Consider the following 26,046-nt stretch of genomic DNA (forward strand, 5'->3'; position numbering starts at 1 on the left):
TTGTATGGCCTACAATTATTTCTCTCGTGAGTTTGGGTGTAATTTGTGGTTGTCTATGTGTGTGTCCATGGCACCCGCGACACAGGGTTTCCCTAGTGCGGGGCTATGTTGAGTGTGTGTTGAGTGTGTGTAATAAAAACAAAATACAGATATCACATAATTGGACACAGGTATCACATAATTGGAGATATCCGTAAAGCTGCAAATGTTAGAACTTTACTTAGTACGACCTATCAAATGGATAAAATCTAATAACTCGACTTCCTGACCTTTTTTCATAATTTGATTCAACAAATCCTACCGCCATCAAAGCACGCACCGAAGCGCCGACCACAGATCAACATATTCAAATCGTTTCACATATTTAATTCCTAGCTCACACTTAATTCTAATTAATTGCCTATTAGCCGACGCATTCAATTACCACTCTTCTTGATTTATTGGTCTATACTTTAATTTTGTAATATTTTATAGGTTGATTAATCACGTGTGAAGATTATTGTGACCAGATTAAGGAGTATTGATGGTTGGCTGGTATCTCTACAAACGTAGACTGTTGGATTTTGAGATAAACATAAATAAACAAGTATTTAACAACATCACACACGTTGCTCTTATCCCAAAGTAAGTAACTAAAGCAATTGTGTTATGGAAATGGAAAACACGACGGCACCACAAACACCCAGACCCAAAACAATATAGAAAAGTTAGTTTCTATGAAAACCGGCGTGCAAACTGGAGTGGAGAATAAAATTATATTGTACTGTAAAGTGTACTAGATAACAAAAAAACAACGTAGTGCATATACATTTATGGTTATTCGCCAGAGAACCAAGTTCGTTGACATAGCTTTTGCGTACCTACATGATGTCTTGCGAATATCATGTTTTGCGAATACGATATTCGCATAAATTCGCATCGATGCGAATAAGCAAGCTGCAGTGGCAGTCGGCTGGCCATATCTGTCGAAGAACCGATAACGGACGGGGGAAGCGAGTTCTTGAGTGGAGACCACGGCTCGACAAACGTAGTATAGGACGCCCACTGGCTATATAAATAAATATTACACATACGTTTATCACATGCGTTGCTCTGATCCCAAAGTAAGTAGCTAAAGCGCTTGTGTTATGGAAATCGGAAACAACGACGGTACCCAACAAACACCCGGACGCGTGATCGAACCTCAGAAATGGCGACACCATGAAAACCGGTGTGCAAGCCTCTCGACTACGGAGGCCGCCATGGATGGTGTGGCGATTTGCAAAAGACTGCTGGCTGCAGATGGATGCGACAAGTTGAAGACCGGGCGAAGTGGCGTGCATTGGAAGAAGCCTATGTCAGACTGACAAGTGACGGGACGAACAAGTCGCGGACCTGATGGCAAGCGACACGTCTATCTATAACAGTTGCAGTGCCACTCAGAACTAAAGTTAAATCACAAAGATCTGAAGGGCACTGCCACTACGTCCTTCCCCCTGAGACATAGGTTGACAAATCTCATGTGCCTATAATTTCACCAGCACCCTTAACCCTTCAAAACCGGAACGCATAGAAATAGGTAAGGTGGCATTACTTCCCTGGACGAACTCTTTCACAAGGAACTCTACTGCTACATTTATGTAATGTGTATTTAACAATGCTTCTGTCATGTGAAATATAATAATACATGACAAAAATAGCATATGTCACAAAAATACATTACTTTGACAATAGTAAACCTGTCGGATATAAAGTGACGATGAAAAATTATTTCAATAAAAACTGTGACCAAGTTTTGTACATTAGTGTGAAATAAATAATTCATAGTCTTGAAGTATGTTTGTCGATTAACAAAATAACGAATATTGGTGCCGTTTTTTGATAAAATCTTGTATTGAATTGATTTGCATTGAAATAATCGCTTTTAAAGGGTCATAAAAGAACAATAATAACTTTTAAGAGACCTTGAGAAAGTCGTAAAGTAACATGACGTTTTGTCTCCAAAACCTCTTTGTAGTAGAACAAAAGGCGCTATTAAGGTTTTTCAATGTTTAATGTATTTTTTATTGCTTTACGAAATCGTGTTAATACATAACATAATATAACATAACTTGTAGTAGATTTGAATCAAAATTTGGATTCAACGTCAAAACATTTTCCTTTTTCTCTAAGCGAGCGATTTTTATGAAGCGAGGTGTTGCTTGTACTAGAATCAGTGGGAGCTAAAGTTAGAGCCTTGTTAGTAAGTTCACGGGATATAAAAATATAAATAATAAGCCAGGGCTGGTAGCTGTAAAGTTACCTAACTGGGTGACGAAATACTTTCATAGATTTCTCATACATGGCGCTACGGCTAAAAAGTATTTGAAAACCAAATACAAAGACCCGACAAAACAAGCACATAGAAAAATTCGTGAGACCCGCTGGTTCGTTAGTTGTTATAGCGTCTAGCACGGTTTGCTAGATGACGTCGGTACGAATCCTGCCGGATCGGAGGATGTTTTTAAGTGTTTCAATCTTTGTATTAATAATTATAACAAACTAGTAGAATAATTTCACAAAAAATAATTGAATATCAATTAAATACAAACTTAGAAATAAATGTTTATTTATCGATAATTTTTAAATAAAATAGAGAGGAAATGTTTTATTTGATTAAACTTAACGTTTTATTCTACGTATGCACAAATGTATGTATGGATAGTGGGATCTCGCAACACGTACGATAAAATGCAAAATAACTTGTAAGACAGGTAAGTGCTTTTGCTTAAAGACTTTATTATGCGTAAACTTTTCATATTATGTCTTACAGTGTTGTCAGGTCATTGATATTTTGTTAATCAAGTCGTTAAGTGGTTTATCAGTTTCATTCTCGTTGTGTTTTATATCGTTGTGTTGAAATGATGATAGTTATATTAAATCAATATTAAAAACTTGCATATAGCCTCGTGCTTTATAAAACTGGCTGTAGTCTTTGCTCTCTCGTCGGATCCATAGATCGGACTTTATTTATAACAATGGCACAATGGGATAACATCATCACCTTAGAGCAGGGTTCGAAATTTATCAAGATATTAGTTTCTTTGGATAATCATGATAAGTATTTGATAATTAATATTATAATAATAAATGTCTCTTTAATTTTTACTGAAAATGATAAACAGTGAGAAAACAGATCAAAGATTTACGGATATTACGGATGTATTGTCCGAGGAGACCGATCCGTGTGTAAACTCTCAGTTCAGAAGTCGCTTCTAGTTTATGAGAAATTTTGTTCACGAAACTTGATTGTAATTAACAGCTAAAACAGAGTCGAATCGTTTTGTAACACCCTTTATTTTACTTACTAGAATGATGCTTTAATTAGTTAATTTATAGGTTGTAAATATTCATGTAGGTGCAAGAATTTGTGTCGACTTTATCTACAAAGGTTTTATGTATTTACATAAAAATGAGATAAGAAGCGACTCACGAAGTTATGCGAATGATATATTTTATACTACTTGACTTTTTGTTTGCGTCATTAGGATGCGGTTACTTGTGATGTGTTTATAATATTCTTTATTATATCTTAATTAGGGCAAATTGGGAACATCGTGTCCCTGAATATTAGATGTAGAAATCGACCTTTCAACGGTGCGTATTATGGCGCAGACTTCTTTTGTGTTGGTGTACATTATTTTAATTGGTGCAAGCGTACCGTTGGTATAATAAAGTTATATGAGTTCATACATCATGATATATGTATAAGAAGTAGGACAAGAACGTAAGCTTGCTTCCTGGGTAGCCAGGGTCTATGAAAGTGCAATAATGACTGCTCGTGAATAATAATAATAATATAACGCACACACTCATAGCGCCGCACTAGGGAAACTCTGTGTTGCGACTAAAATGGGCACACACATATAGACAACCAGAAATTACACCCGAACTCACGAGAGAAATAAATGTAGGCCATACAAATATTTCTCCCGGCTCGGGAATCGAACCCGGGACATCTGCGTGACAGACCAGTGTGGTAACCGTTCGGCCACAGAGGCAATTTTTTAAAATATAATATCAAGTGACGGGACGAACAAGTCGTGCTCCTGGTAGGAAGCCACACGCCTGCCCATAACACTTGCAGTGTTACTCAGAGCTTTAAATCGTAAAGATCTGGGGGTACCGCTACTGCGCCCGTCACCCTGAGACTTAAGTCGACAAGTCTCATGTGCCTGTAATTTCACCGAGACCCTTACCCTTCACAACCGGAACACAGTAATGTGACCATTACTGTTTGACGGTAGAAATAGGTAAGGTGGCAGTACTTCCCTAGACGAGCTCTTTCACAAGGAACTCTACTGCCACTAAAATGTACTTACTGACCATCTGTTTTGGAAGGTCTATCGTCCGCGACACGAACGGCAGCAGAAGTTCGTGTAATAAGGGTAGTTGCAACGCTTGGACTGCGAGGACACAGTTACTCGACTTGTCCACGCAAGCTCCTGAAACACAAACAATTCGTTTAAGACTTTTGAGAGACTGAGTTGGAAGGTCTACGTTGGAAGGTTTGGGTAAATTTCTTAATGCAAATCGTACATTTGGTATAAAAAGGCCACATGGCAATGTTATGTCATATGTGAAAAGTGCTTTTATCACTTGAAAGTCATAAAAGTAACACGAACTACATGAAACGATGTATGCATTATGTGAAATTGTATAATTCTCCTACTTAAGCATAAAATAGTCACGAACATTTCGTTCGTAGAATCTTTAAACCTGTCTCCTGAAAGTTGTCTTTGCAGACGTGGCCTTATTACACCAACGATGTGATATTAGTTATTCAGCATATTGAAGAATTTACTCATCCCACAGTAAGAAACGTATGTATTGTAAAAGTTATTCGTACAAAATTATTACCACAAAAACACAATTAGTCAACATAATTTTTTAACTGTAAAATAATATTTAGTCATGCTTATCAATAATGTTAATATTTTATTCTAGTTATTTCTTCTTTGCAACGTATAGAAATGCCTTATTTATTTTTATATTTTGAATTATGTCTTGTATTGAGGTATTTTATGTATTTGTATGGAACTTTATTGGTTATGCCATATGATGGACTTTTTCAATTCGTATGTCTCCTGGGTTTTTGAATCTAAATAGACTTCGAAAGCCACTTGTGCTATTGTTAGCTAGGTTCTAAAAGGGAACCTATACTATGTTGCCTAAGGTCTTTTGATGCTCTAAATATTGTGAATTTGTATATAATTCTTCTTTGTATTCAAGCCACAATAGTAAATGCTTTTCACTTGTCATATTAAGATTACTATTTCCTAAGTTTAAAACTTACATTAAAAGTATTTTAATTGAAAAGTCATATTACAAAATTGTAGACTACGTGTTAGATAAAGATGTATGGAAAGATAACATGAGTCTAGATTCCACATGCATTCCACGCATTTAAATTTATTTGAAATACTTTAACCATTAGAGACCTCAACGCTTATATCAAATGGTACTGTGATATTATATGTGATACTTTGAAAGTACCTTATCAAGGTTCGCACAATACATCGTAGGGTGAGCCATTATTGTCTGTGTCTATGCTTACTCGTAAACTTTAGTACTGCATGGTGTTTTGACATTGTTTTACTTGCTCAATTTATTGTAGGCTTGAATTGTAAATAAAAAGTTTTTCGTACTGGACTGGAGATTTTTTATTTAACCATTTACAGAAAGACACAAATTACATTAAAAGTTAAAAGGAAAACATACAGAAAAGGTATAGCTTATTTCTGAAAGAAATTTCTTTCTGCAGTCTGTAGGACACAATAATTACAATACGGCTTTAAGTGCACAAGAAACAAAAGTATAAATATAAAAAAAATATCGAGTCTTAGGTTTTCGCGATTGTTCCACATTGGAAATGAAACTAATTTTCCGGATTTAAATCGCGTATAATTTGTTTTTTCATACAAAAAAAAATATTAAAAAGAAACAATATCAATAACATTAAATTATTATAACCTATATATATATATAAATATTTAGATAAATATGATAGATAAATGAGATGTGTAGCTTTTTAAAGTTCTTCAAAGCGTTTTTCGTTATATTTGATATATTTTTAATATTACTTACACTTTCAGTTATATTAATCGTCAGTGTCAATTTTTTTGAGTTCCTTCCCCCTCTGGTGATATGACCACTGATCAATATTCCTATTGTTTTAGAAGCCCTATACTATAATACTTATCTTTTTTAATGATGTCTAGTAAGAGGACGAATAAGTTGTGCGTCTGCTGGTAAGTGACACGTTAACCCATAACAATTAACTCATCGTCTTAAATCGCAAAGATCTGAGGAGCATTGCTACTGCGTCCGATATCATAAGTTGACAAATCATGGGATTTGTCAACTTATGTATGCTGGTGATGCCAGTAACACACGGGTGTTACTGGCATCACCAGCACTCTTACCCTTCAAAAACCAGACAGCAGTGACGCTCATAATATTATTGCTTGGCTGTGTATTACTTCAGGGCCATACCACATAAGTTGCAGGAATACCATTTCTCATACATTAGTATTGTATCAGAAATGGTATTACCACAGCCTTCCCGGGTCATTAGAGTAAAATATTTTCTTACAATTCGTAAATATAACCACCGTTTTTCTTATGCAGGTTGTCGGCCGAGAGTCAGTATTGTCTTCATCAAGTACCCGTGAGTTGCATTGCGGACGACGTCTGGTGTCTGGTCTTTTCTCCCGACCTAGATTGCCACTGGGCTATTCCTATGTGACTACAGTACCCCGTGGTGCATGCAGGATTAATGTGTCTGAGATTGTTTCTAGTGAGAATTATATTGGTAAGTACAGAAGATTTATTTGCAATAGAGCTGTTAGCCTCTATTTCAGGCACTTAAAATATCCCTGAAGTCTAAAATCATTCCTGATCATTGTAATGTACTGACAAATAACCTTCTATAATCTTGAATAGTCCTGAATGGTCCTTTGATTGCGTTAAATGATCCGCAAAAGCGAGGTTGGTCACTTACCAATCAATCATTCTAATAAATCATTACAGAACTACAATAGCAACACCCACGTTGTTTCCGTGCGAAGAATAGTTCGCCTTGGAAACAATTTTGGACAATACTGACAGGTTTTCAATGTGTCGAGCTATGTAGTAATTGATTTGTCATATATTGTTAGCTTTTATATACTTTTTCTACATAAATGGGTTAGTCGAGTATGTAATGATTACTTCCTTTTCGAAGGAAATTGTTTGGTTAGACCATGACATGTCACGAAATCAACGAAACTGAGTTTAAAACGGCCAATGAAAGAAAATAGTCAATGAAATTTACACAATGAATAAACGAATATATATTTTTCTATTAACATACATTTTTGTCTGCTTTAGCGCTGAAAATATTAAATGGGTCGTATATTATGAATGGGGAATTTGCTGTGAGTGTACCAGGCGCTTACGACGCGGCAGGAGCAAGATTTATTTACTCTCGAAAAGACCATCTTGATTCCGTATTTGCCGTGGGGCCTATTCACGAACCTATTGATATTATGGTAAGATATTTTTTTTTTATTTTGCTAGGCAAAAGACTTTATGAATGTTGTTTAAGAATCTTTAGCTGACGATCCTGATTATTCCAGATTCTCTACACTCGACCAAATCCTAACATCAGATATGAATACTTTACTGAATCTGTGCCTGGAGAAGTGGATCCACCGGTTGGACCAGCCACAAGACCTCATATTCCTGACATTGTGCCGACAATACAGGCTAAGCACACCAGTAGACATCACAGTTTTGATTACGCAATGGTTGGAGTGCCAAAGCATGATATGACTAGTTTATCAAAAGAAAGTAGTTTAGAGGATGACAATAATATGGGCGACAATGTTATAGGAGGTAGAATATTTAGTTGGAAGATTATGTCTTATACACAATGCTCGAGAAGCTGTGGTGGTGGTTTTCAGGTAATATTTTTTTAGGTTTTCTTTAAAGATAATTTTAAGGCAGAACATCTTATACATTTGTAAATCTACAAAATTTTTGTATAGGTAGGAAAGTATCGTTGCGTAGAAAGCGATGCTAATGGTTCCAACAGAGAAGTATCACCAGTGCATTGCAATGGATCTTCACCTGCTGCTCGTCGACGAAGATGTGGCAATGTGCCATGTGCTCCAAGGTGGAGAGCTGCTGTTTGGTCTACTTGCCCAAAATGTGGACCTGCTTCAAAATCTAGGATTGTTGGATGTGTGCAGGATCATTCTAGAGGCATTTCTAAAGTAAGTTAGCCTAGATTCAAGTCTACTTTTTTTTTGTAAATAGACTGATGATTTAATAAAGTAAACCCAATTTGTTCTCAGGTTAGTGATCTTAAATGCCTGGCACCTAAACCACCGACAACAGACGTATGTAATATACCAGATTGTAATGAAGTAAAATACATCGCGTCGAGACAAATGATACCAACTCGAGATCATACAGACAGATTCAGAGATGGTCCCGTCTATACTGTGCCTGTTAATAATACTAAACTGGAGTATGGTCCGGAATACAGTTTTAGTCCAATTGCTGGATGGTTGTACACTGACTGGTCTGACGTAAGTAGAAATTGTTTGTTGCTTTTTTTTATTTTGTAGATGATATGAAAATGAAAAGTTATTTGTTACTATCTGTTATTATTTGTTATTTTCGTTATGCTTTTGATTTAATTTCGAAACAACCGCACCATCTATTCTTTTGTGTCGAACTCATGAATACGTAGTATTTCATAATTCGTTATAATTGTAGTGTGTGGGATGGTGCGTTGGCGGAGGGGTACAGTCTCGTGGAGTTCGCTGTGCAGATCCCTCTGGATGTGCTCCAAGAAAATCTCTTGAAACGTCAAAATCTTGTACACCTAGTCTAGCTTGTGAGCCACACAAAGGCCACTGGTTTACAGGTAAAATATAAAATGCATCTATAACGATTGATATAGTGATATTAGTGAGAGCACGGAATTGCATATGTAATGGTGTGCTGCTCGCATAAAAATCACAAATACCACCTCAAACCCTTGTGTAGACACACAAATATCAGTACATATGCAATTCCGAGCTCTCGCTAATATCACTACTATACTCGTGGAAGCGTTTTGTTTAACGGCAGTAAAACGTTTAACGCTTTTGTGTTCGTAACGCGTTCCTAACTATATAAAAGAAGTAGCCAAAAAAATTAAATGCATGGCAATACTACACGCTATGACAAACCGATTCTTGTTCACGTACTATATTTATAACCGAGTAAATTTAAACGCAAGAGTCTATTTATAGGAGATTGGTCACCGTGTTCCTCCACTTGTGGTGGTAAACAAATTCGAGGAGTGCTGTGCATCGGTGGTACTGGAAGACATCTCCGCGACGCAGCTTGTAGGAGCACGAAACCTGAAACTGAGAGAGATTGCGGCGAAGAATGTCCACCCAAGTGGTACTTCAGTGATTGGGGACAGGTATGCTTTTTATTGATATCAAACAAAGCAAATTTTCTTTCTTTTTAAATAGTAATCTCAAAATCCATGATTGGGAGTATTTATGACTTGAAAGAAGTATTACGATGATAATAAATTTACGTAAGATCACAGCCTTGAACTGCAGGAGGAAAATCATTTTAAAATATTTTCCCGTAGTGTACCGGTAACTGCACAACCGGGAATGGTATTCAAAGACGTACAGTGTGGTGTGCTCAAAAAGATGTTGCCAGTGAGGAATCCGAATGCAGTGGATTGAAGCCTCCGGCACAGAGAACATGTCCATTAAAATGTTCTTCTGTGTCCATTGCTACTCTTCCACCAAATATACCTACAGGTAAGAAAATTTTATTAATTTACAATATTAGAGAAAAACCTATTTCGTCTGATTTTATAGGTTCGTATGTATCCCCAGAAGAGTAATGGTTTCTGGTTGTTTATAAAAAAAATTTTTTTTTCAGAATCTCAAAAATCAACGACACTTGAAACTCCAAATACTCCAAGGACTACTGTATCAACAAGAAATGATGAATCAACAGGTAAAACCACTGTAAAGTGAAATAATATTACCATATTTGTTCATTTAATTTTGTTGTTTAATGTCGTCATTTCATAACTTTAAACTTTCAATAATTGTTAATTTCCTAGAGCAGTGTCAACGCTTTTTGTTAAAGTATATATTGTTTCCAATGCAGCTTTCATGCTACACTGAAATCGTAACATTATTCTCATTATTACCGTCAGCCGGATGTTTCCTTTCTCTGATATACTTATAAGCAGCCTTCACTAATTAGAAAAATACATGAATTAACGCATACGATCTGATATAAAAAGATAGATAGATCAAGCATTAATTAGTTAATGATCACATTAATCTGTAAAGCTTAAGGCAGGTTTAATAGTATGCACAGGTGAGAGTGAGAGAGTAGGTAGTGATTTCGCTGTATGGTTTGCATTACGATATGCCTGTCCTTTACATTTAGAACATATAACATATATATATATATATGTTGTTTCTTTATTAAACGATTTAATTAAAACTTCGAAAGTCGTAAATTCGTGTATAAATGTGTGTCTTTGATATGTATTTCGTTTCAGATTGTGAAGACAAGCTCACGAATTGCGCCTTAGCTGTCCAAGCTCGCCTTTGTCATTACAACTATTACGTTCAGTATTGCTGTCATTCCTGCAGGGGTCGATGAATTCAAATGTATTGCCTGAAAATACTGATTAAACTTTCATAAATTAAAGTGCGTGTATAGTCGGTATTAGGTAGGCTCTATACTCAATTAAGTAATTGTCTTTATTGCACTGTATCTCTATGTTGACGAATTGGATTTATTCAAATTTTACTCAAGAAATTCTTACGAAGTGTGTAAAATTCTCTATATGTATCTATAAATGGTTAGGCTTTCGGTATTTGTACAAAATTTCCTTTCATATAAAATATTTCAAGAATTTATTAAAACCTTAAAAGTCTTTATGTTTATTATCTATTTTATTGTTTAGGCATATGTGAACTTAAACTGTTTTTCACACATAGTATTTATGTACTTATTGGTAGAAAACGATAATTAACTGAAATTAATTATTTATATTTAAGATATGTATTACAAATAGGTACCAATGTTAATAGTTAGAAATAAAACGAATGATAAATTTGACGTTGTATTTTAATTTTTAATTGACTGTCTCCGTATGAATGAAATGTATCAGTACCTATTAGCGTATAAATGCTTAGCGTAAAAGGTAAAAAAAAATCCAAAAATAAGTTTTCTGAGAAGATAGAGGGGGCTCGCAGCTATTTCATTTAGTTTTTCTTTAGTAACAAAAAGAAGTAATAAATAATAGATTATGCTCCATAGTTATTGCTGAGAAAATAGCCGCAGTGTACATGCATTTTTCACGAGTCATCACGAACCGTCTCATCTCGTCGGAAGACCGAGGATTATAACCTGCCATTATGCTTAGCGTTAACGTGGACGATTAGAAAGCCTTTGATTCGATCGAGATTTAAGACCCCAAGATATAAGTTGACAAGTTCCATGTGCCTGTAATTTCACCAGCACACTTACCCTTCCAAACCGGAACGCAGTAATGCTCACATTGCTGCTTGGTGGCAGAAATATATAAGGTAGGCAGTACTTCCCTGGACGAACACTTTCACAAGGAGCTCTATTGCTACTAAAAATTAAGATACCATCAATATTAAAAAAAGGAACTCAAATTAACCAACCCTTAAAGCACCAACTGGGAAACCTGGAAAAACTGGACAACCTTCAGAGATATGCATGCGTACAAAAAACATACGAATACTTTTAACACATTTAAAATGTTCGACAAAAGATTTAGAGACGATGTTTTAATTACAACATTTTCTTTTATTTCATATCTTTTTAATTCACTTGTACGAAAATCTTTGCATGTACTTTACAATACGTTCTTTTAACCCATGTTTTCGTATTTTTATTTTTAAATTTCTATATTCTTAGAAGTAGTAAGACATGATGGAATGTCCATGAAATTTTTAAACTGCCTTTGTACACGAGCTCTTTCTTAAATTGCCCGTTTGATATGAGTTGATAGAACACTTGATATAAAAATATTTGTATTGAGACCATTGCTTTGGTTTACGCAAACCGCTTGTATATACTCAATGCAACAACTAAGCAGTGGTCATCCTGTTCACTCAAGTAATACAATCGTTATTTAGAGATTATAAAAGGCATCTCTATGATAATACGGTCGGGTCTTAAAAAATACCCACCACACTACCAGTGGTTCGCTTATCTTAGAAATTTAGGGCACCTTCAAATCTTCCCGCTGCAGTGGAGCGTCTGTGGCGCGACTGCTGCGCCGTTACTAGGTAATTTCATACAATATCAAGGTGTAACGTCAGTGGCGCCACTGCCCTTAATATAATGAGGGCGCAGATAAATAACAAAATATATCTCTAAATAAATGAAAAACAAACGGCAAGTGTTTTAAAGCTTATTATTTTTGTACATTGTTATATTGCATTAGAAAAAACTGTAGTTATTTTAGCAAACTAATCAATTCTACATGATGGTAATGGTTCTAATCTTAATAATTACATAAATACTTAACAGCCATTAAGTAAATGCACTATACATACAGAAGTAACCACTTATTTACAAAATTTACTACAATTATTAGACATATTATCAAGGACTCTATTTGATAATATTGAATATTAAGAGCAGTTACACACGGTGAGTTTTAGCAGCGATATAAACGCGACTGCGTCGATGTGGTCGGACCTATTGCATCATTAAAAATGAATGCGTCACGATTGTATCGCGGCTTAAGACGCGCGTATGTGTAAAGTAGACGATTAGGGACTGCATCGCGACTGAATCGCTGCAGACGCGTTGCTAAGTCACCGTGTGTAACAGCTCTTATACATAAATGTAATTTTTAAAATTGAATTTTTTTCTCAGAATTGTTCTTTGATTTATTGTATAGGAATACTATCGTTTCTAAAATCTAACATAGCCTAAACATTTACTTAGTAGAACCATTTGAAATGAATTTCATTATAGTTCGTAATTTTAAAAGCAATGAAAATTTACAATGTGACTACAATAAGATGAAATTACGTGAAATACAATTCTGGTTAAAGGCAAGCTACAATACTTTTTGACGTACATGGGGTTTTTTAATAGCTCGGTGTGCATTGGTATTATGCAAAACACTCTAAAACTAATTAATGTCCACAGATCGACTCCTCACTCGACTAAACACTGGAGATCACGAAACTAATCTAATACTTAAAGTATCACGAACGTACAGTCCACTTTTTAATTATCAACAATTGTATGATACTTGGTTCTATTTTTCTAAATATCATCAACGCATCTGACTTTAAGTCAGTCGTTTACGTTTTCAGGTATATCTATCTGTATACGTAACGGGGAAGTGTTATACTGAGTTCTAATAGAGAGTCCATATAACAAAAGTGCTTTATTTTTAGAACAAATTATGTTACTTATCGACCAGTAAGGTTAGCACTATAGCGCTACTACAGGCGAAATAGAAGTATCTCGCGTTTTATGTCACTCTCGCGCTTTATGTCGCTCTCGCGCAAGTCGCGCCCTGTCATGCTAGTCCTACAGATAGTTGTCTTGTTATAAATTACCGACATTATTACAAGTTCGATGTTAGTCGATTACACTATAGCTTTGCTATCAGTTTATAGATTTGCTTCTACTGTTGTGAGAATATCACTTTTTCTGGATTTAGGATTTTATGAATTTATACTCTCAAACACATTTGTTATATTATGGTATTCTCACTATGCGTCCGTTCCATATAACAAGTTTTTAAGTGGCTTGCAATGTCGTAGTGTTTATCTGCAATTGGTACCTATGAAAGAGAATTTTACTATTATTTATTAATATTGTTTAAATAAAATAATAACTAAACAAATGTAAATATTACACAACATCACATACGTTGCTTTGATCTGAGTAAGTAGCTAAAACATTTGTCAGAAACAATGATATAGAAAAGTTAGCTTTCTACACCGACTCGACCGGGGATCGAACCCGGAACCTCAGATGTAGCGACACCATGAAAACCGGTGTGCAAGCCACTCGGCTACGGAGGTCGTCAAATGTTTCGAATCTTCATTGATGCCTAAGGCTCAATTTACATATCCGCGGAACGGAATGGAAGCGATATTTTATAACCATAGCATAACGAACTTTATGTCTATTGTGTAAGGTAGAAACTAGATACATCTTCTTTTAGGAGATCAAGCGAACGGGACAAAGAAGTCGTGTGAGATCAGTGATAAGCGACACGCCTACCGGTAACAGTTCCAGTGCTACTCAGAGCTTTAAACCGCAAAGACCTGAGGAGCAATGTCACTGCGCCTGTCACCCTGAGATATAAAGTTCACAAGTCCTACGTGCCTATAATTTCACCAGCAATCTCACCCTTCAAAACCGGAACGTGGTAATCCACATATTACCCGTAGAAATAGGTAAGGTGGCAGTACTTCCCCGGACGAACTTTTTCACAAGGAGCTCTACTGCTAGTAAAATCGTATCGTAGTTTGTACGATACACAATTGGCATAAAGTTCATTATGCTGTGCACAATTTCGTTACAAGAATTCGCTTCCATTCCGTTCCGCAGTAACGTAAATTGAGCTTTAGAAATTGAGACAAAATGTTGGTCTTTATTTTGCATTTACTATAATATGAATCAGTGAAATTAGTAATATTTTAATTTTAGCGATATCTAATAAGAATAATAATATTAATGTGCCAGATAACTATACTATGAATACAAGAGCAACAGATTTCACTCCGGGGCAATACCAGGAGCAACTAGACAAGAACCAATTTACAAAAGTTCATTTCCCAAATTGGTACTAGAGGGAATCGAACCCGCGACTTCCTCATCCAGCGTCCACAGTGCATACCGACGTCGTAATAATAATCTAATAAATAGAATACGAAAGTAAGATTTAGTTCCTAGGCAGCCTGGGTCTATGAAAGTGCAATAATGACTGCTTGTAAATATACAGACCATCTCTTTTGGAAGGTCTATCGTCCATGACACGAACGGCAGCAATAGTCCGCGTAATAAGGGTAGTTGCAGAGTCGAGCTTGGACGGCGAGGACACAGTTGCTCAACTTATCCACGCAAGCTCCTGAAATACAAATAATTCGTTTAGACTTTAGAGAGACTGAGTTGGGAGGTCTATGTTGAAAGGTCTTTGTGTAAATTTCTTATTGCAAATGTTATCCTTTTGGTATAATAAAGCCACATGCCACGTCTACGTCAAAAGTGCTTTTATCATACGCAAATCATAAAAATAATACAAAGTACATGAAACAATTTTTTTTTTAAGTGATGGGATGAACAAGTCTTGCGCCTGATGGTAAGCTACATGCCTGTCCAAAACGTTTGCAGTGCCACTCAGAGCTTTAAATCGCAAAGATCTTATGGACATTGTTATTGCGCCTGTAATTTCACCAGCACCCTTACCCTTCAAAACCGGAACACGTAATGCTGACAATACTGCTTGGCGGCAGAAATAGGTAAGATGGCAGTACTTATCTGAAATAACTCTTTCGCAGGGAGTTCTACAGCTACTGAATTTATGTATAATTGTGAAATTTTATAACTTCTATTTAATTATAAAGTTATCATCTTATTTCGTTCATAGGATCTTTAAACCTCTATTCAGAAAATTTTTAATTTTGCAGATGTGGTTTTATTACACTAAATAATTGGTGCAAATGATTAATGTTCTTAAAGGTTGAGCAAATATTTGATGATTGTGTAGTACATCTCAGATTAAAATTTAAGAAGAAAACTTGGCCTTACCATCGGATACGGGTCTCTCTCTTGCATTCAGTGTATTACTTTGGTGTCTTGTTACTCGCTGTTGAGGGTCTGAAACTGGATTTAAGTAACATTATTATTATAAAAAACTTTATAACGCTGCACAGGTTAAATTCAAGATTTCCATGGTACATTATCGTTTTATATATATTTTCCTACAGTATAAAATAAATAAATTGAAATAATAAAATAAATTGTAACTTTTTTCTAAAATAGAACCATCCTCAAAAGTTCGTGGAATTACATGAGTAATAAATAATACCTTGATTTATAATAAATAAATCAAGAGACGTCGTCGTAGCACCGTTTGCGAGTTAATTTGTATTTTTTCTCCACTTAATCCTAATTTCCCACATAATTTTTTTAACTAAAAAACTGTAAAATATTTAGAAAGAGGATTACTTGCTGTTGACAAGTACACGTTGTTTAGTTTGTTAACTTACCCATGACGTCACGCGTTCTAAGTTGATATGTAATAGTGCAGTTAGCGCGGCAATTATATATTAGGCCTTATTCCGCCATGCTGATCCAATGCTGGTTGGGGACCTCACACGTTTTACGAGGGTTATGAACCTTTTTCGACATGCAGGTTTCATCACGATGTTTTCCTTTACCGAAAAGCTCATGGTAAATTTCAAATCTCAGAGGTGCAAGCCCGGATTCGAACCCACTAGGTAGGTGAAACCATTAGGCTACCACAGCTTATTATTTTTAACCGACTTCAAAATAAGGAGGAGGTTCTCAATTCGACTGTATGTTTTTTTGTATTTATGTTACGCGATAACTCCGCCATTTGTGAACCGATTTTAATTATTATTTTTTTTTGGAAAGAGGGTACCTCCATAGTGGTCCCATTTAATTTTGAAGAAAATCATCCATCTGTAAGGGTGGCTGTTCACGCATGAAGATTCATTTTTATAAATAGCGCCTAAATTTTATTATAAGGAGCAATTATTTTAATGGTTGATTTTGCTATTCTCCAATTCAAGGCGTTTTTCTCTCAATATACTTTGAGTAGTCAGAACCAATTTTTATTATCTCCTGTGTCAAGTTCCGTATAGTGAGGAACTGGGGGATGAATCCGGTTTCGCGCATTTACCGGTAACCGATTTCAATAAAACTTGGCAAATAGATGTAATTCCACGTACTTTTGAGGTCGGTTTTTTTAGTACTCTGTACTGAGATTATTCTAGCCTTTGGTTAATTTTAAGAACTGTTAAAAGTTGTCCGATTCGAGTGGAGGTCTGTTTCGAATAATAGTCTGCGCAATCAAGTCTGTATTTAGCGTTAATGAAATAATGTATTTACCGACGGGAGTGTTGATTATAACAGGTTTGTTGACAGGTTTAGAAGAACATCTAGGTGGGACGCAGGATCTTTTGGCCAATGGCCTTAGACCAGGACACTCCGTGTCTCTTGCTGCACCTCCTGAACCCTCAGCACCGCCTTTAGCGCACCACACTGTACGTGTCTGAATACCGGCTTCACAAGCACCTTGACACTAAAAAAATATATACAAAATCGGTTACAAAACATAATGATCAAATATATAAATTGCCTCCTTGGCCGAACGGTTACTATGCTGGGCTGCCACGCAAAGGTCCTGGGTTAAATAACGGGCCGGGAGAAATATTTGTATGGTCTACATTTATTTATCTTGTAAGTTTATAATTATAATTTATAATAAAATAATAATAAAATATAATTTGTGATTGTCAATGCGTGTGTTCATGGCACCCGCGACACAGGGTTTTCCGAGTGCGGGGTTATGAGTGTACGCGTTAAAAAAGAAAAAAGTGTACAAGTAAGTACAATGGTTGTTTTAGAGATACGATTTACAATAATAATAATGTGCCAGGCAACTATACCAATTGCCTAGTCTTAAACTAGGGAATTCCCTGTCAATTAATACCTGAGCAACGGAATTCACTTCTGAGCTCTACGCGGAACACCCAGACCAGAACCAATTTAGAAATGTTCATTTCCCAAACTGATTTTACCGAGAATCAAATCCTGGACCTCCTTATCCACTCACAGTGGCCATAGTGCAAACCGTTGGGCCACCGAGGTCGTAATAAGTTTATTCTTTAGTTTATTGACATGAAATCAGTATTCGCGTAGTAAACGCGCTACGGTGTACAGCAACCCTTCGCAAAGTGTTGGTGTCGAAGTTACAAAACAGTAATTAGGCCAATCTTAACGTAGGCATGGGTGTAGAACATGGACATTAACGCTGAAGGAAGAATATAAATTATTGCTGGCGGAACGGAAGATATTTTGAAAGATATATAGATAATTTGGGAACTGGAGGGCCAGATTTAATAGAGAATAACTGCCTCCGTGGCCGAACGGTTACCATACCGGACTGCCACGCAGAGGTCCCCGGGTTCGATTCCCAGGCCGGGAGAAATATTTGTATGGCCTACATTTATTTCTCTCGTGAGTTTGGGTGTAATTTGTGGTTGTCTATGTGTGTGTCCATGGCACCCGCGACACAGGGTTTCCCTAGTGCGGGGCTATGTTGAGTGTGTGAGTGTGTGAGTGTGTGAGTGTGTGTGAGAATAGAAAAACTAGTGTCTGAACTGATCATAATCGAGGAAATAAAATCTGCTCGACTTCGCTGGCTAGGACATATGGAAATAATCGGATAGGAACTGCTAAAAGAGCGTATTTGGGGCAACTTCGGGTGTATCGATATCGCTGCAAGGATGAAGTCGCCGAAGACCTAAGGCAATTGAATGTGTACGAATGGTCGGAATTGGCACAACACCGACAGAAAAGGCGTACTTTGGTGTCGGAGGCCAAGACCTCGGGTCACTGAGCCAGCGAAGTAAGTTTATTGACATGTACTAAATTTTAGATTCTAGAGGCAGTAAATGCAGAAATATTTTGTATAAACCTCGGTCCAATCACTAAGATACCACGAAGGAGCGCAGTTCCCTCCACATGCTCTCTCATGTTCCGGTCTAGGACGGTGGCAGGCGGAGTCTTTCAGTCGTCGTCCATTGCCTCCAATACAAATGACACCACGAACTTGGCGCCCGCCGCAGGATGCTGAGCAAGGCGACCATTCGCCTAAGGTAGGAATGAAGTAATGTTATAATTAATTTAGTCATAAAAATATAAACTTATGGTAGTCACCACTGACCCAAAATAGTATTTTATGAAATCGTTGCATAATGAGGGTACTTAAAGTTGAGTACCGGGTTTAGGCCACGAGGTAATAGCTACGAGATTTTTAAGACCTAGTTATGCAATGATTGCATACAAGACTTTTCTACGAATAAATAAATTAATGAAACACAACCAACATTTAATGTATATTTCGTTAACAATCCATGACAACAAACTCAAAAGCAAGCCAAAAAATCGAATAGAAGTGGCCAAGTACCGCTTGTATTTAACCAATATTTTTTTATACAAGTTTATGACCCGGGTGCAAGACCTTTAGGCCAATTTAACACATTTGATATTTTAATTAGCAAAAATGCAACGTTTTTTTTAAACTGACTACAGTTCTATGTACAGTACTTTTTCATGTAGAATTTTTTCAGTTCAGTGTCTAGTATGAATTTTGAATCGGAACTAAAAACATCTTTGTAATATGTTTTATAAAATTATAATTGACAGATTAAAGTACTGGAGTATAAAAACAGTTTAAGTCGCCACATGTGCACTAAAATCATGATACAGTCCTAAAATTTTGAATTTACCAGTAAACCACTGAGAATCGCATTGTCTCGTAATCGAACAAGTCTGCGAAGCTTCGGGCACTCGGTGAGAAGAACAACCCGAAGGATTTGCACATCGTACTCCTCGACTTTGTACTCCACCACCCACACACCAGCCTACACACTAAAATAGAAAAAATAATTTATGTACTTTGGATTCTTCTGAACTGTTAGTCGATTTCTAACCTTTAAGAATCTTCTTAGTTATCTAAGAAATAATTATTAATTAAGTGGCGTAATGTCACAAAAAAGAAATGAATATCATGGTAGTAAAACATCATAATATTAATTACAATCATATTTACAGTCTGAGTAAAAATCACAAAATTATGAATACCTCAGACCATTCTGTGTAGAGCCACCCTCCAGTTGCACTAAAACTGAATGAATGTTCAAACTTGGGCCGAACTTCATTATTCGACGAGTTCGATGCAACCGAAATAATTGGTCCGTCACGGAATGTATCCGTTCGATCTCTTGGCCGTACTTGACGCCGGGTGTCTCGTGGTGACATTGTTGTAGCAACAGTGCCATCGCAGTTGGGAATGTCACAAGGTTCGCTACTTGGAGGCATAGGTAGTGGACATTTTTGATCACTTATCTGTGAACAATATGGTCAATTAATATAATGTGATATGATGACTAAGCCTAAAGAAACTGCGAAAAGTAAAAAATTCTACGAGTATTAGTGACAGACCTTCGTGATTCCTCTAGCGTGGTCTTGAACACAGCCTACAATCCGAGTGTGATGTGCAGGACCACAAACTGGGCATGGCCCCCAAGCTGCAGCTCTCCATCTTGGAGAACACGGTACTCCGCCGCAACGACGACGACGAGATAGAGGGGGAAAGCCATCACAAAGAGCTGGAGACACTTCTTTATCTTCCTTCCCGTTAACTTCAACGCATTTGTATTTTCCTACTTGAAGACCTCCACCGCAAGTTCTCGAACATTGGGTGAAGGACAGTATTTTCCAAATAAATTTTCTGTTCCCAATAACGTTACTCTCGATTTGGGAGTGGCTCGCGAGCGGATTAAATACAGGTTGCTTCGATAAAGAAGGATCAGGATTCGAGGGCTCGAGAGCTCTTGTGTGATCGTTATTGTGATGACGATGGTGATGTCGTTGCATTTGATGATGTTGAGGAGCAGCGTTGGTCGGTATATCGTTACTAGTATCATCGTTGGAATCAGCTAAATACTCGTACTTTATGCTCGGAGTCGGTTGAGTGTAGAGCACCTGGCGACAAAAAAAAATGTATTAAATAGCCTTTGCCCGACAGTGGGATACATCAGGCTAAATGTAAATGTAAATAGCCGCAAGGTTATCCAAATATTGCTATTAATTACCATAATATCGACGGGGTAGCGAATAGGTCCGAGTGCAAAGACAGAATCCAGACCAGCGTTTCGGGTGTATTTAAATCTTGCACCTGCAGCGTCATAAGTTCCAGGTGCGCTGACAGCGAACTCTCCATTCATAATGTAGGAGCCATTTGTTACTTTCAAAGCTGAAATACACAATAAGAACATCTTAGGGTATTTAACTATGCCAACACAGAACTGCAACAAGCTGCGTCATGTAAATAATTAACCACCAATTGTGCGCGCCAATGCCTCTATTTATTTCACAATTTGCAGTTAAGGCGCCTCTATTGATGCCGTGCCGACTATGTGCATGTGCACAATTCCGATTAATCGATTCGACAACGATCTTTGCACTTGCAAACACTTCATCTCACGAATAAAATCACGTCTGGTGACATGCTAGTATTCAATAGTAATCGACATCTGTTGACCTAGTTTTCTATCATAATGCGAAAAGACCTTGAGTGTCATTTGCATAATGACGTGATTAACAATATAAGTTTATTATCATGAAATTGATATTGTGCAAAAAGTTAACGATAATAATAATTTTGTACTAACTAGAGCAGCACATTAGGTTGCGTTTATTATAAAAAGATAACATAACCGATATTCAATAAAGTATCGTGACCTCGCTATTTAAACCTCTTATTATGTTCATCTGAAGACCTCCGTGGTCGAGTGGCTTACACACCGGTTTTCATGGTGTCACCATCTCTGAGTTCCCGGTTTCGATTCCCGGGCCGGTCAATGTAGAAAATTAACTTTTCTATAATGTCTCGAGTCTGGGTGTTTGTCATCAACATTCGATTTCCATATAACAAGTGCTTTAGTTATATACTTTGGGATCCGAGCTACGTATATGATGCCTAATGTTTATTTATATTTATTAATTTATATATCCACTTTTTAACAACATTCACTTTTTCAGATTACGTGGTGCAAAAAAAAATTCAAGTACCTGTTAAAATTTCACATGAACACTTCGATTACGGAGACATATTGATACACTTCAAAACTTGATATTTTAAGGTTTTTTCTTTTGTAAAATTTTAAAAAGTGGACATAGTCGAAGGTATCCTTTTCAGATTATCAGTTCAAGGCGCAGCTGAACGATAAGTTGTGATGTTTTCATCGACATCATAGCCTGTTTTCGTAACACAATTATTTAATTTAGTTTAGTCAGGAAGTCAGAGACAGTTGCTAATGGGACACGCCAATCATGATTGTTAAACCCGCATTGTTTAAGAATTTCTTTAAATACTTCTAGAGTAATTAGGTCTACGTCTCCTAAAAACTGTTGCCTGTGTTATTTTAGATAAAATGGAAACTTATTCTAAATCTATCTTATTTATAATTACATTAGTAATTATGCCAAAGATCATTGGTTTTCTATTAAGCATATTTCCCAATAATCATCATATTGAACACCTAACATACTGTTACTAAATGATGATAATAAGTATAATTGTTATAATTATTAACACAAAAATCGAACACAAAGAAAAATTCACAAAGGTACTCCGCATCTCAGTGGGAGAGCGTCAGGTTCGCATCCAGCTGGATCGAAGGATTTTTTTGAAACACTAAGGTTCAATCTTTGTATTAGTAACTATAACAAACTAGTGGAGTAATTAAACAAAAAAATTGATATTATGGTTAAAAATATCGTGATATTCAATAAATTTAATATTAGAATGAGTATAATTGTTAAGTACTTGAAATTACGTAATGAATACAAACCGATATAATTTTCGCTAGCGATGATCTCAGAGACATTAAGACGGCATGCGCCGCGTGGTACTGTGGTCACATAGGAGTAGCCCAATGGCAAACGTGGTCGTGTGAACAGCCCTGACACTAGACGGTTCCCGCACCGAACTTCATTGACTGCAGATGATGCTAGCACGCCTTCTCGACCCACCACCTGAGGAAGAAATTTCCCATAAGATATTGGTAATTTGGAAACATCATAAGTATTTATGAAATCCATTCTAAAGATATATGGAAGAAGTACAATAATATGCTTTTTCAGAATGTTTTATAAAAGAATGTATTAATAATGGTAATTTTGGTTTACCAGCCAATATAATAGGTTTTTTATTATGCCAAATAATGGGACGAACAAGTCGTGCGCCTTGTGGTAAGCGACACGCCTGTCCATAACAGTTGCAGTGCCGGTCTGAGTTTTAAATCGCAAATATATGAGGGGCACCGCTACTGCGCCCGTCACCATGAGACCTAAGTTGAAAAGTTCCATGTGTCTGCAATTTCACTGGAACCCTTACCCTTTAAAACAAGAACGCAATAATGTAGCTTGGCGGCAGGAACAGGTAAGGTGGCAGTATTCCCTGGACGAACTTTTTCACATGGATCTATACCGCCACTGGTATATTATAAATTCATCCTATTTGTGGATAAAAGAACCCTACCCATTTTGTTTCAGTTATGTACATTTTTGGATTTGTGCGGTCTGATCGTCATATTTTATTACCACCAAAAAGAAATGAAGACTTAATTTCTGCCTCTTTCGCTTAATATGAAATGAACTTGGCCACCAAAGTAAAACCGAATCGATTTGTAACGCCTTTTACGTTTATAGGGGTATTACAGGCAGTTGATGAGTGACAGCGGATTAGTCATGCAAATTTACAAAGGGCTAAGGCACCTCACGTTGTGAACACGGGTCCGGATTAAAATGTCAGCGTGTTTCATGGCTATCATGATGTCCTTATGAAGCACTGATCTCAAATATAATACATACGTAAAAAGCAAAATGAGCAAATAATTTACACCTACAATAATTTATCTACCTTAAAATCTACTTTTTTTAATAAGAAATATATATGGGTGCACGAAAGGAGCCTTCCCGCACGCCGTACCATTCCTTTTTATACGTCTAGCGCAACTGGGCAACAATTGGCAAGTACCATACGCCGATTGGAAAATCCTTATACCACAGTGGGAAGCATTATTCTGCCGTCCATTAACCAAAACGTGGCTAAGTGACAAATGGTCAAGTAACCGTTTTAAATAGCAAAAAATAGAGCACAAAATTGTCTTTTAAAAACAGTTGACTTGAGTTAGTTAACGTGTTCGACTTATCGGAACTTACCCTAACGATGCATAGCTGAAATATTATTAAACAATTTCAATATTCTGAAAACGGGGTTATGGTTTTTATGATACCTCAAAAATTATTTTGTCACTTAGCTGTTTTAGCCAGCGCACGGCAGTATTGTATGCATGCCATCGACACGATAAGAAGAAAAAGAAAATTTACATGTTGCTTACATGTAAACTACAATCTTATCTGATGATTATGATGTTGTTGACGAGGATGGAATGCTTCAGTTATATTTGAATCCAAAAAATTTATGATACAATAATAATGAGTCAGAGAAGTAGAGAAAATATAGATTCGACTACATTAGAATCGATTAGATAGAATCTTATATTTACTCATAACAAAACACATATGGACAATCCTTGTAAAGAATGCATACAATCGATTAATAGCACGAATCTGATCTCAGTTTTATTTACTTTTGTCAAAATGAAAACATTTTCAATATCTAATTAAAATCGTTAAGTGATTGATAGAAAATTAACTTAACATAAGAATTAACTCAACATAAGAATTACCTCAACATAAGAATTAACTCAATATTGATGTTCTGATTATGAGGCGTTGATTTGATCTAAATAATTTAGATAACTGACATGAAAAGAGGATAGTGGTATTAGAATGGGTTTATATACATAAACCTTAATTTTATAATTATTTACTATTATCATATGACTTAAACATGACCTGAAACCTCACCAGAGGAGACTCTTGCCTAGCATGGGTGTTGGAGTGCGGTGTGATTCCCGATTTTAATCAATTATCCCATGGCTCTCTGTGAGGGTTCTAAAAAGTAATCAGTATTTCTAGGAAGTTAATGGCACCATCTTGTTTTCTGATACAGATAAAAGAATATTGGGGTCACCAGTTCGCTACAAACGGTATGTCGAAAGCGGTGGTTCGAATTCAGCCGGATCGAAGGAACTTTTCTTAGTATTCGACATTTGTTATTAATAATAATAACATTAAATTATTGTTATTATTATTCAAATTTTTTCCTAGTTTCTGATAAGGAAAAATAAAAAGCATACATGTTTATGCTTTTTATTTTTCCTTTGCCCAAATACAACTTAAACAGACAAAATAAATAGAGTGATTAATCTTGATAGCCTTGTGTAATTGATATATTATACGATACCAGCATATCTTACGGAAGATTTAAGATGAACTTATCTTAATGAAGTGTTAATCAACACTTAACGGTTATCTAATACAATCTGTGAAGTTGATACGCGGTTAATTGATTATAGTAGAATGCCACTAGGTAGTAATAAATGGCCATTTTTAGTTCAAATGAGTCAGAAAATCAGTCAGAATAAAAGTTTCTTAAATTTGAATTGATGAAAATGTTGTAAAATGAAGCCCTATCGGAATATAATTTATATTTATTTTTGTAATTTTACTATAGTGAAAATATAATACTTTACTAAAATTTGATTCAAATTTTCAATAATTTGAAATGTGTAGCAATATTTTGTATGTTAAACAGATATAAAATAAAATTATTTAATTTTATTTTATATATGATTTTTATAATAATTAATTCATTAATTTATATATTATATTATATCTATGTGTAATATTGTATCTATGTGTTGTGGCGTTGCAATAAATGTCTATTCTATTCTATTCCTCAAAGATATCCTCACTGTTAAACCTCACTTCCTTAAACTTGAAATAATAACGTTTTGAATGGATAAGACATTATTAAACTACCAAACAATTTAATGTTATTTAATCTTTGGTAAAAAAGCAAAAACCACGTCATGACCAAGTAGCTAGTTAACTGGCTAAACCGCAGATGGCCTATAGTTACACGTAATAATTTCGTAAGCATTAATGCGACACTAATGCAAACAGGACATTAGTGGACTGTTATGTGACTTTAACGATCCTCTGGCTATAGATAACGATATAGCTGACATCTAAAAGAACTTGTTA

At 36.0% G+C, this 26,046-nt stretch overlaps 2 protein-coding genes across 9 annotated transcripts in view; one reads left to right on the plus strand and one right to left on the minus strand.

Annotated features, from left to right (window-relative positions):
• LOC113230717 (thrombospondin type-1 domain-containing protein 4-like) overlaps nucleotides 1–11,044 on the plus strand; it is a 30,224-nt gene extending 19,180 nt beyond the window's left edge. For all 8 annotated transcript variants that reach the window (XM_026464771.1, XM_026464775.1, XM_026464773.1 and 5 more), the window contains 10 exons: nucleotides 6,649–6,832; nucleotides 7,390–7,550; nucleotides 7,638–7,964; nucleotides 8,049–8,276; nucleotides 8,358–8,594; nucleotides 8,785–8,935; nucleotides 9,306–9,481; nucleotides 9,659–9,836; nucleotides 9,961–10,038; nucleotides 10,598–11,044. In XM_026464771.1, the coding sequence (XP_026320556.1) occupies nucleotides 6,649–6,832; nucleotides 7,390–7,550; nucleotides 7,638–7,964; nucleotides 8,049–8,276; nucleotides 8,358–8,594; nucleotides 8,785–8,935; nucleotides 9,306–9,481; nucleotides 9,659–9,836; nucleotides 9,961–10,038; nucleotides 10,598–10,701 (1,824 nt within the window). In that variant the 3' untranslated portion in view covers nucleotides 10,702–11,044. The remainder of the gene's footprint in view (nucleotides 1–6,648; nucleotides 6,833–7,389; nucleotides 7,551–7,637; nucleotides 7,965–8,048; nucleotides 8,277–8,357; nucleotides 8,595–8,784; nucleotides 8,936–9,305; nucleotides 9,482–9,658; nucleotides 9,837–9,960; nucleotides 10,039–10,597) is intronic.
• Nucleotides 11,045–12,481: 1,437 nt separating this feature from the next.
• Nucleotides 12,482–26,046, minus strand: part of LOC113230640 (thrombospondin type-1 domain-containing protein 4-like) — a 179,600-nt gene continuing 166,035 nt past the window's right edge. The window contains exons 7-16 of the mRNA XM_026464643.1: nucleotides 22,722–22,905; nucleotides 20,961–21,121; nucleotides 20,308–20,850; nucleotides 19,948–20,211; nucleotides 19,593–19,734; nucleotides 18,779–18,954; nucleotides 17,188–17,380; nucleotides 15,862–15,936; nucleotides 15,058–15,181; nucleotides 12,482–13,885 (exon numbers count right to left, since the gene is read on the minus strand). Of these exons, the coding sequence (XP_026320428.1) occupies nucleotides 15,075–15,181; nucleotides 15,862–15,936; nucleotides 17,188–17,380; nucleotides 18,779–18,954; nucleotides 19,593–19,734; nucleotides 19,948–20,211; nucleotides 20,308–20,850; nucleotides 20,961–21,121; nucleotides 22,722–22,905 (1,845 nt within the window). The 3' untranslated portion in view covers nucleotides 12,482–13,885; nucleotides 15,058–15,074. The remainder of the gene's footprint in view (nucleotides 13,886–15,057; nucleotides 15,182–15,861; nucleotides 15,937–17,187; nucleotides 17,381–18,778; nucleotides 18,955–19,592; nucleotides 19,735–19,947; nucleotides 20,212–20,307; nucleotides 20,851–20,960; nucleotides 21,122–22,721; nucleotides 22,906–26,046) is intronic.

Source organism: Hyposmocoma kahamanoa, unplaced genomic scaffold (assembly GCF_003589595.1).
Source record: "Hyposmocoma kahamanoa isolate Upper Pololo Valley unplaced genomic scaffold, ASM358959v1 64, whole genome shotgun sequence".
In the NCBI taxonomy this organism is placed as follows: domain Eukaryota; kingdom Metazoa; phylum Arthropoda; class Insecta; order Lepidoptera; family Cosmopterigidae; genus Hyposmocoma; species Hyposmocoma kahamanoa.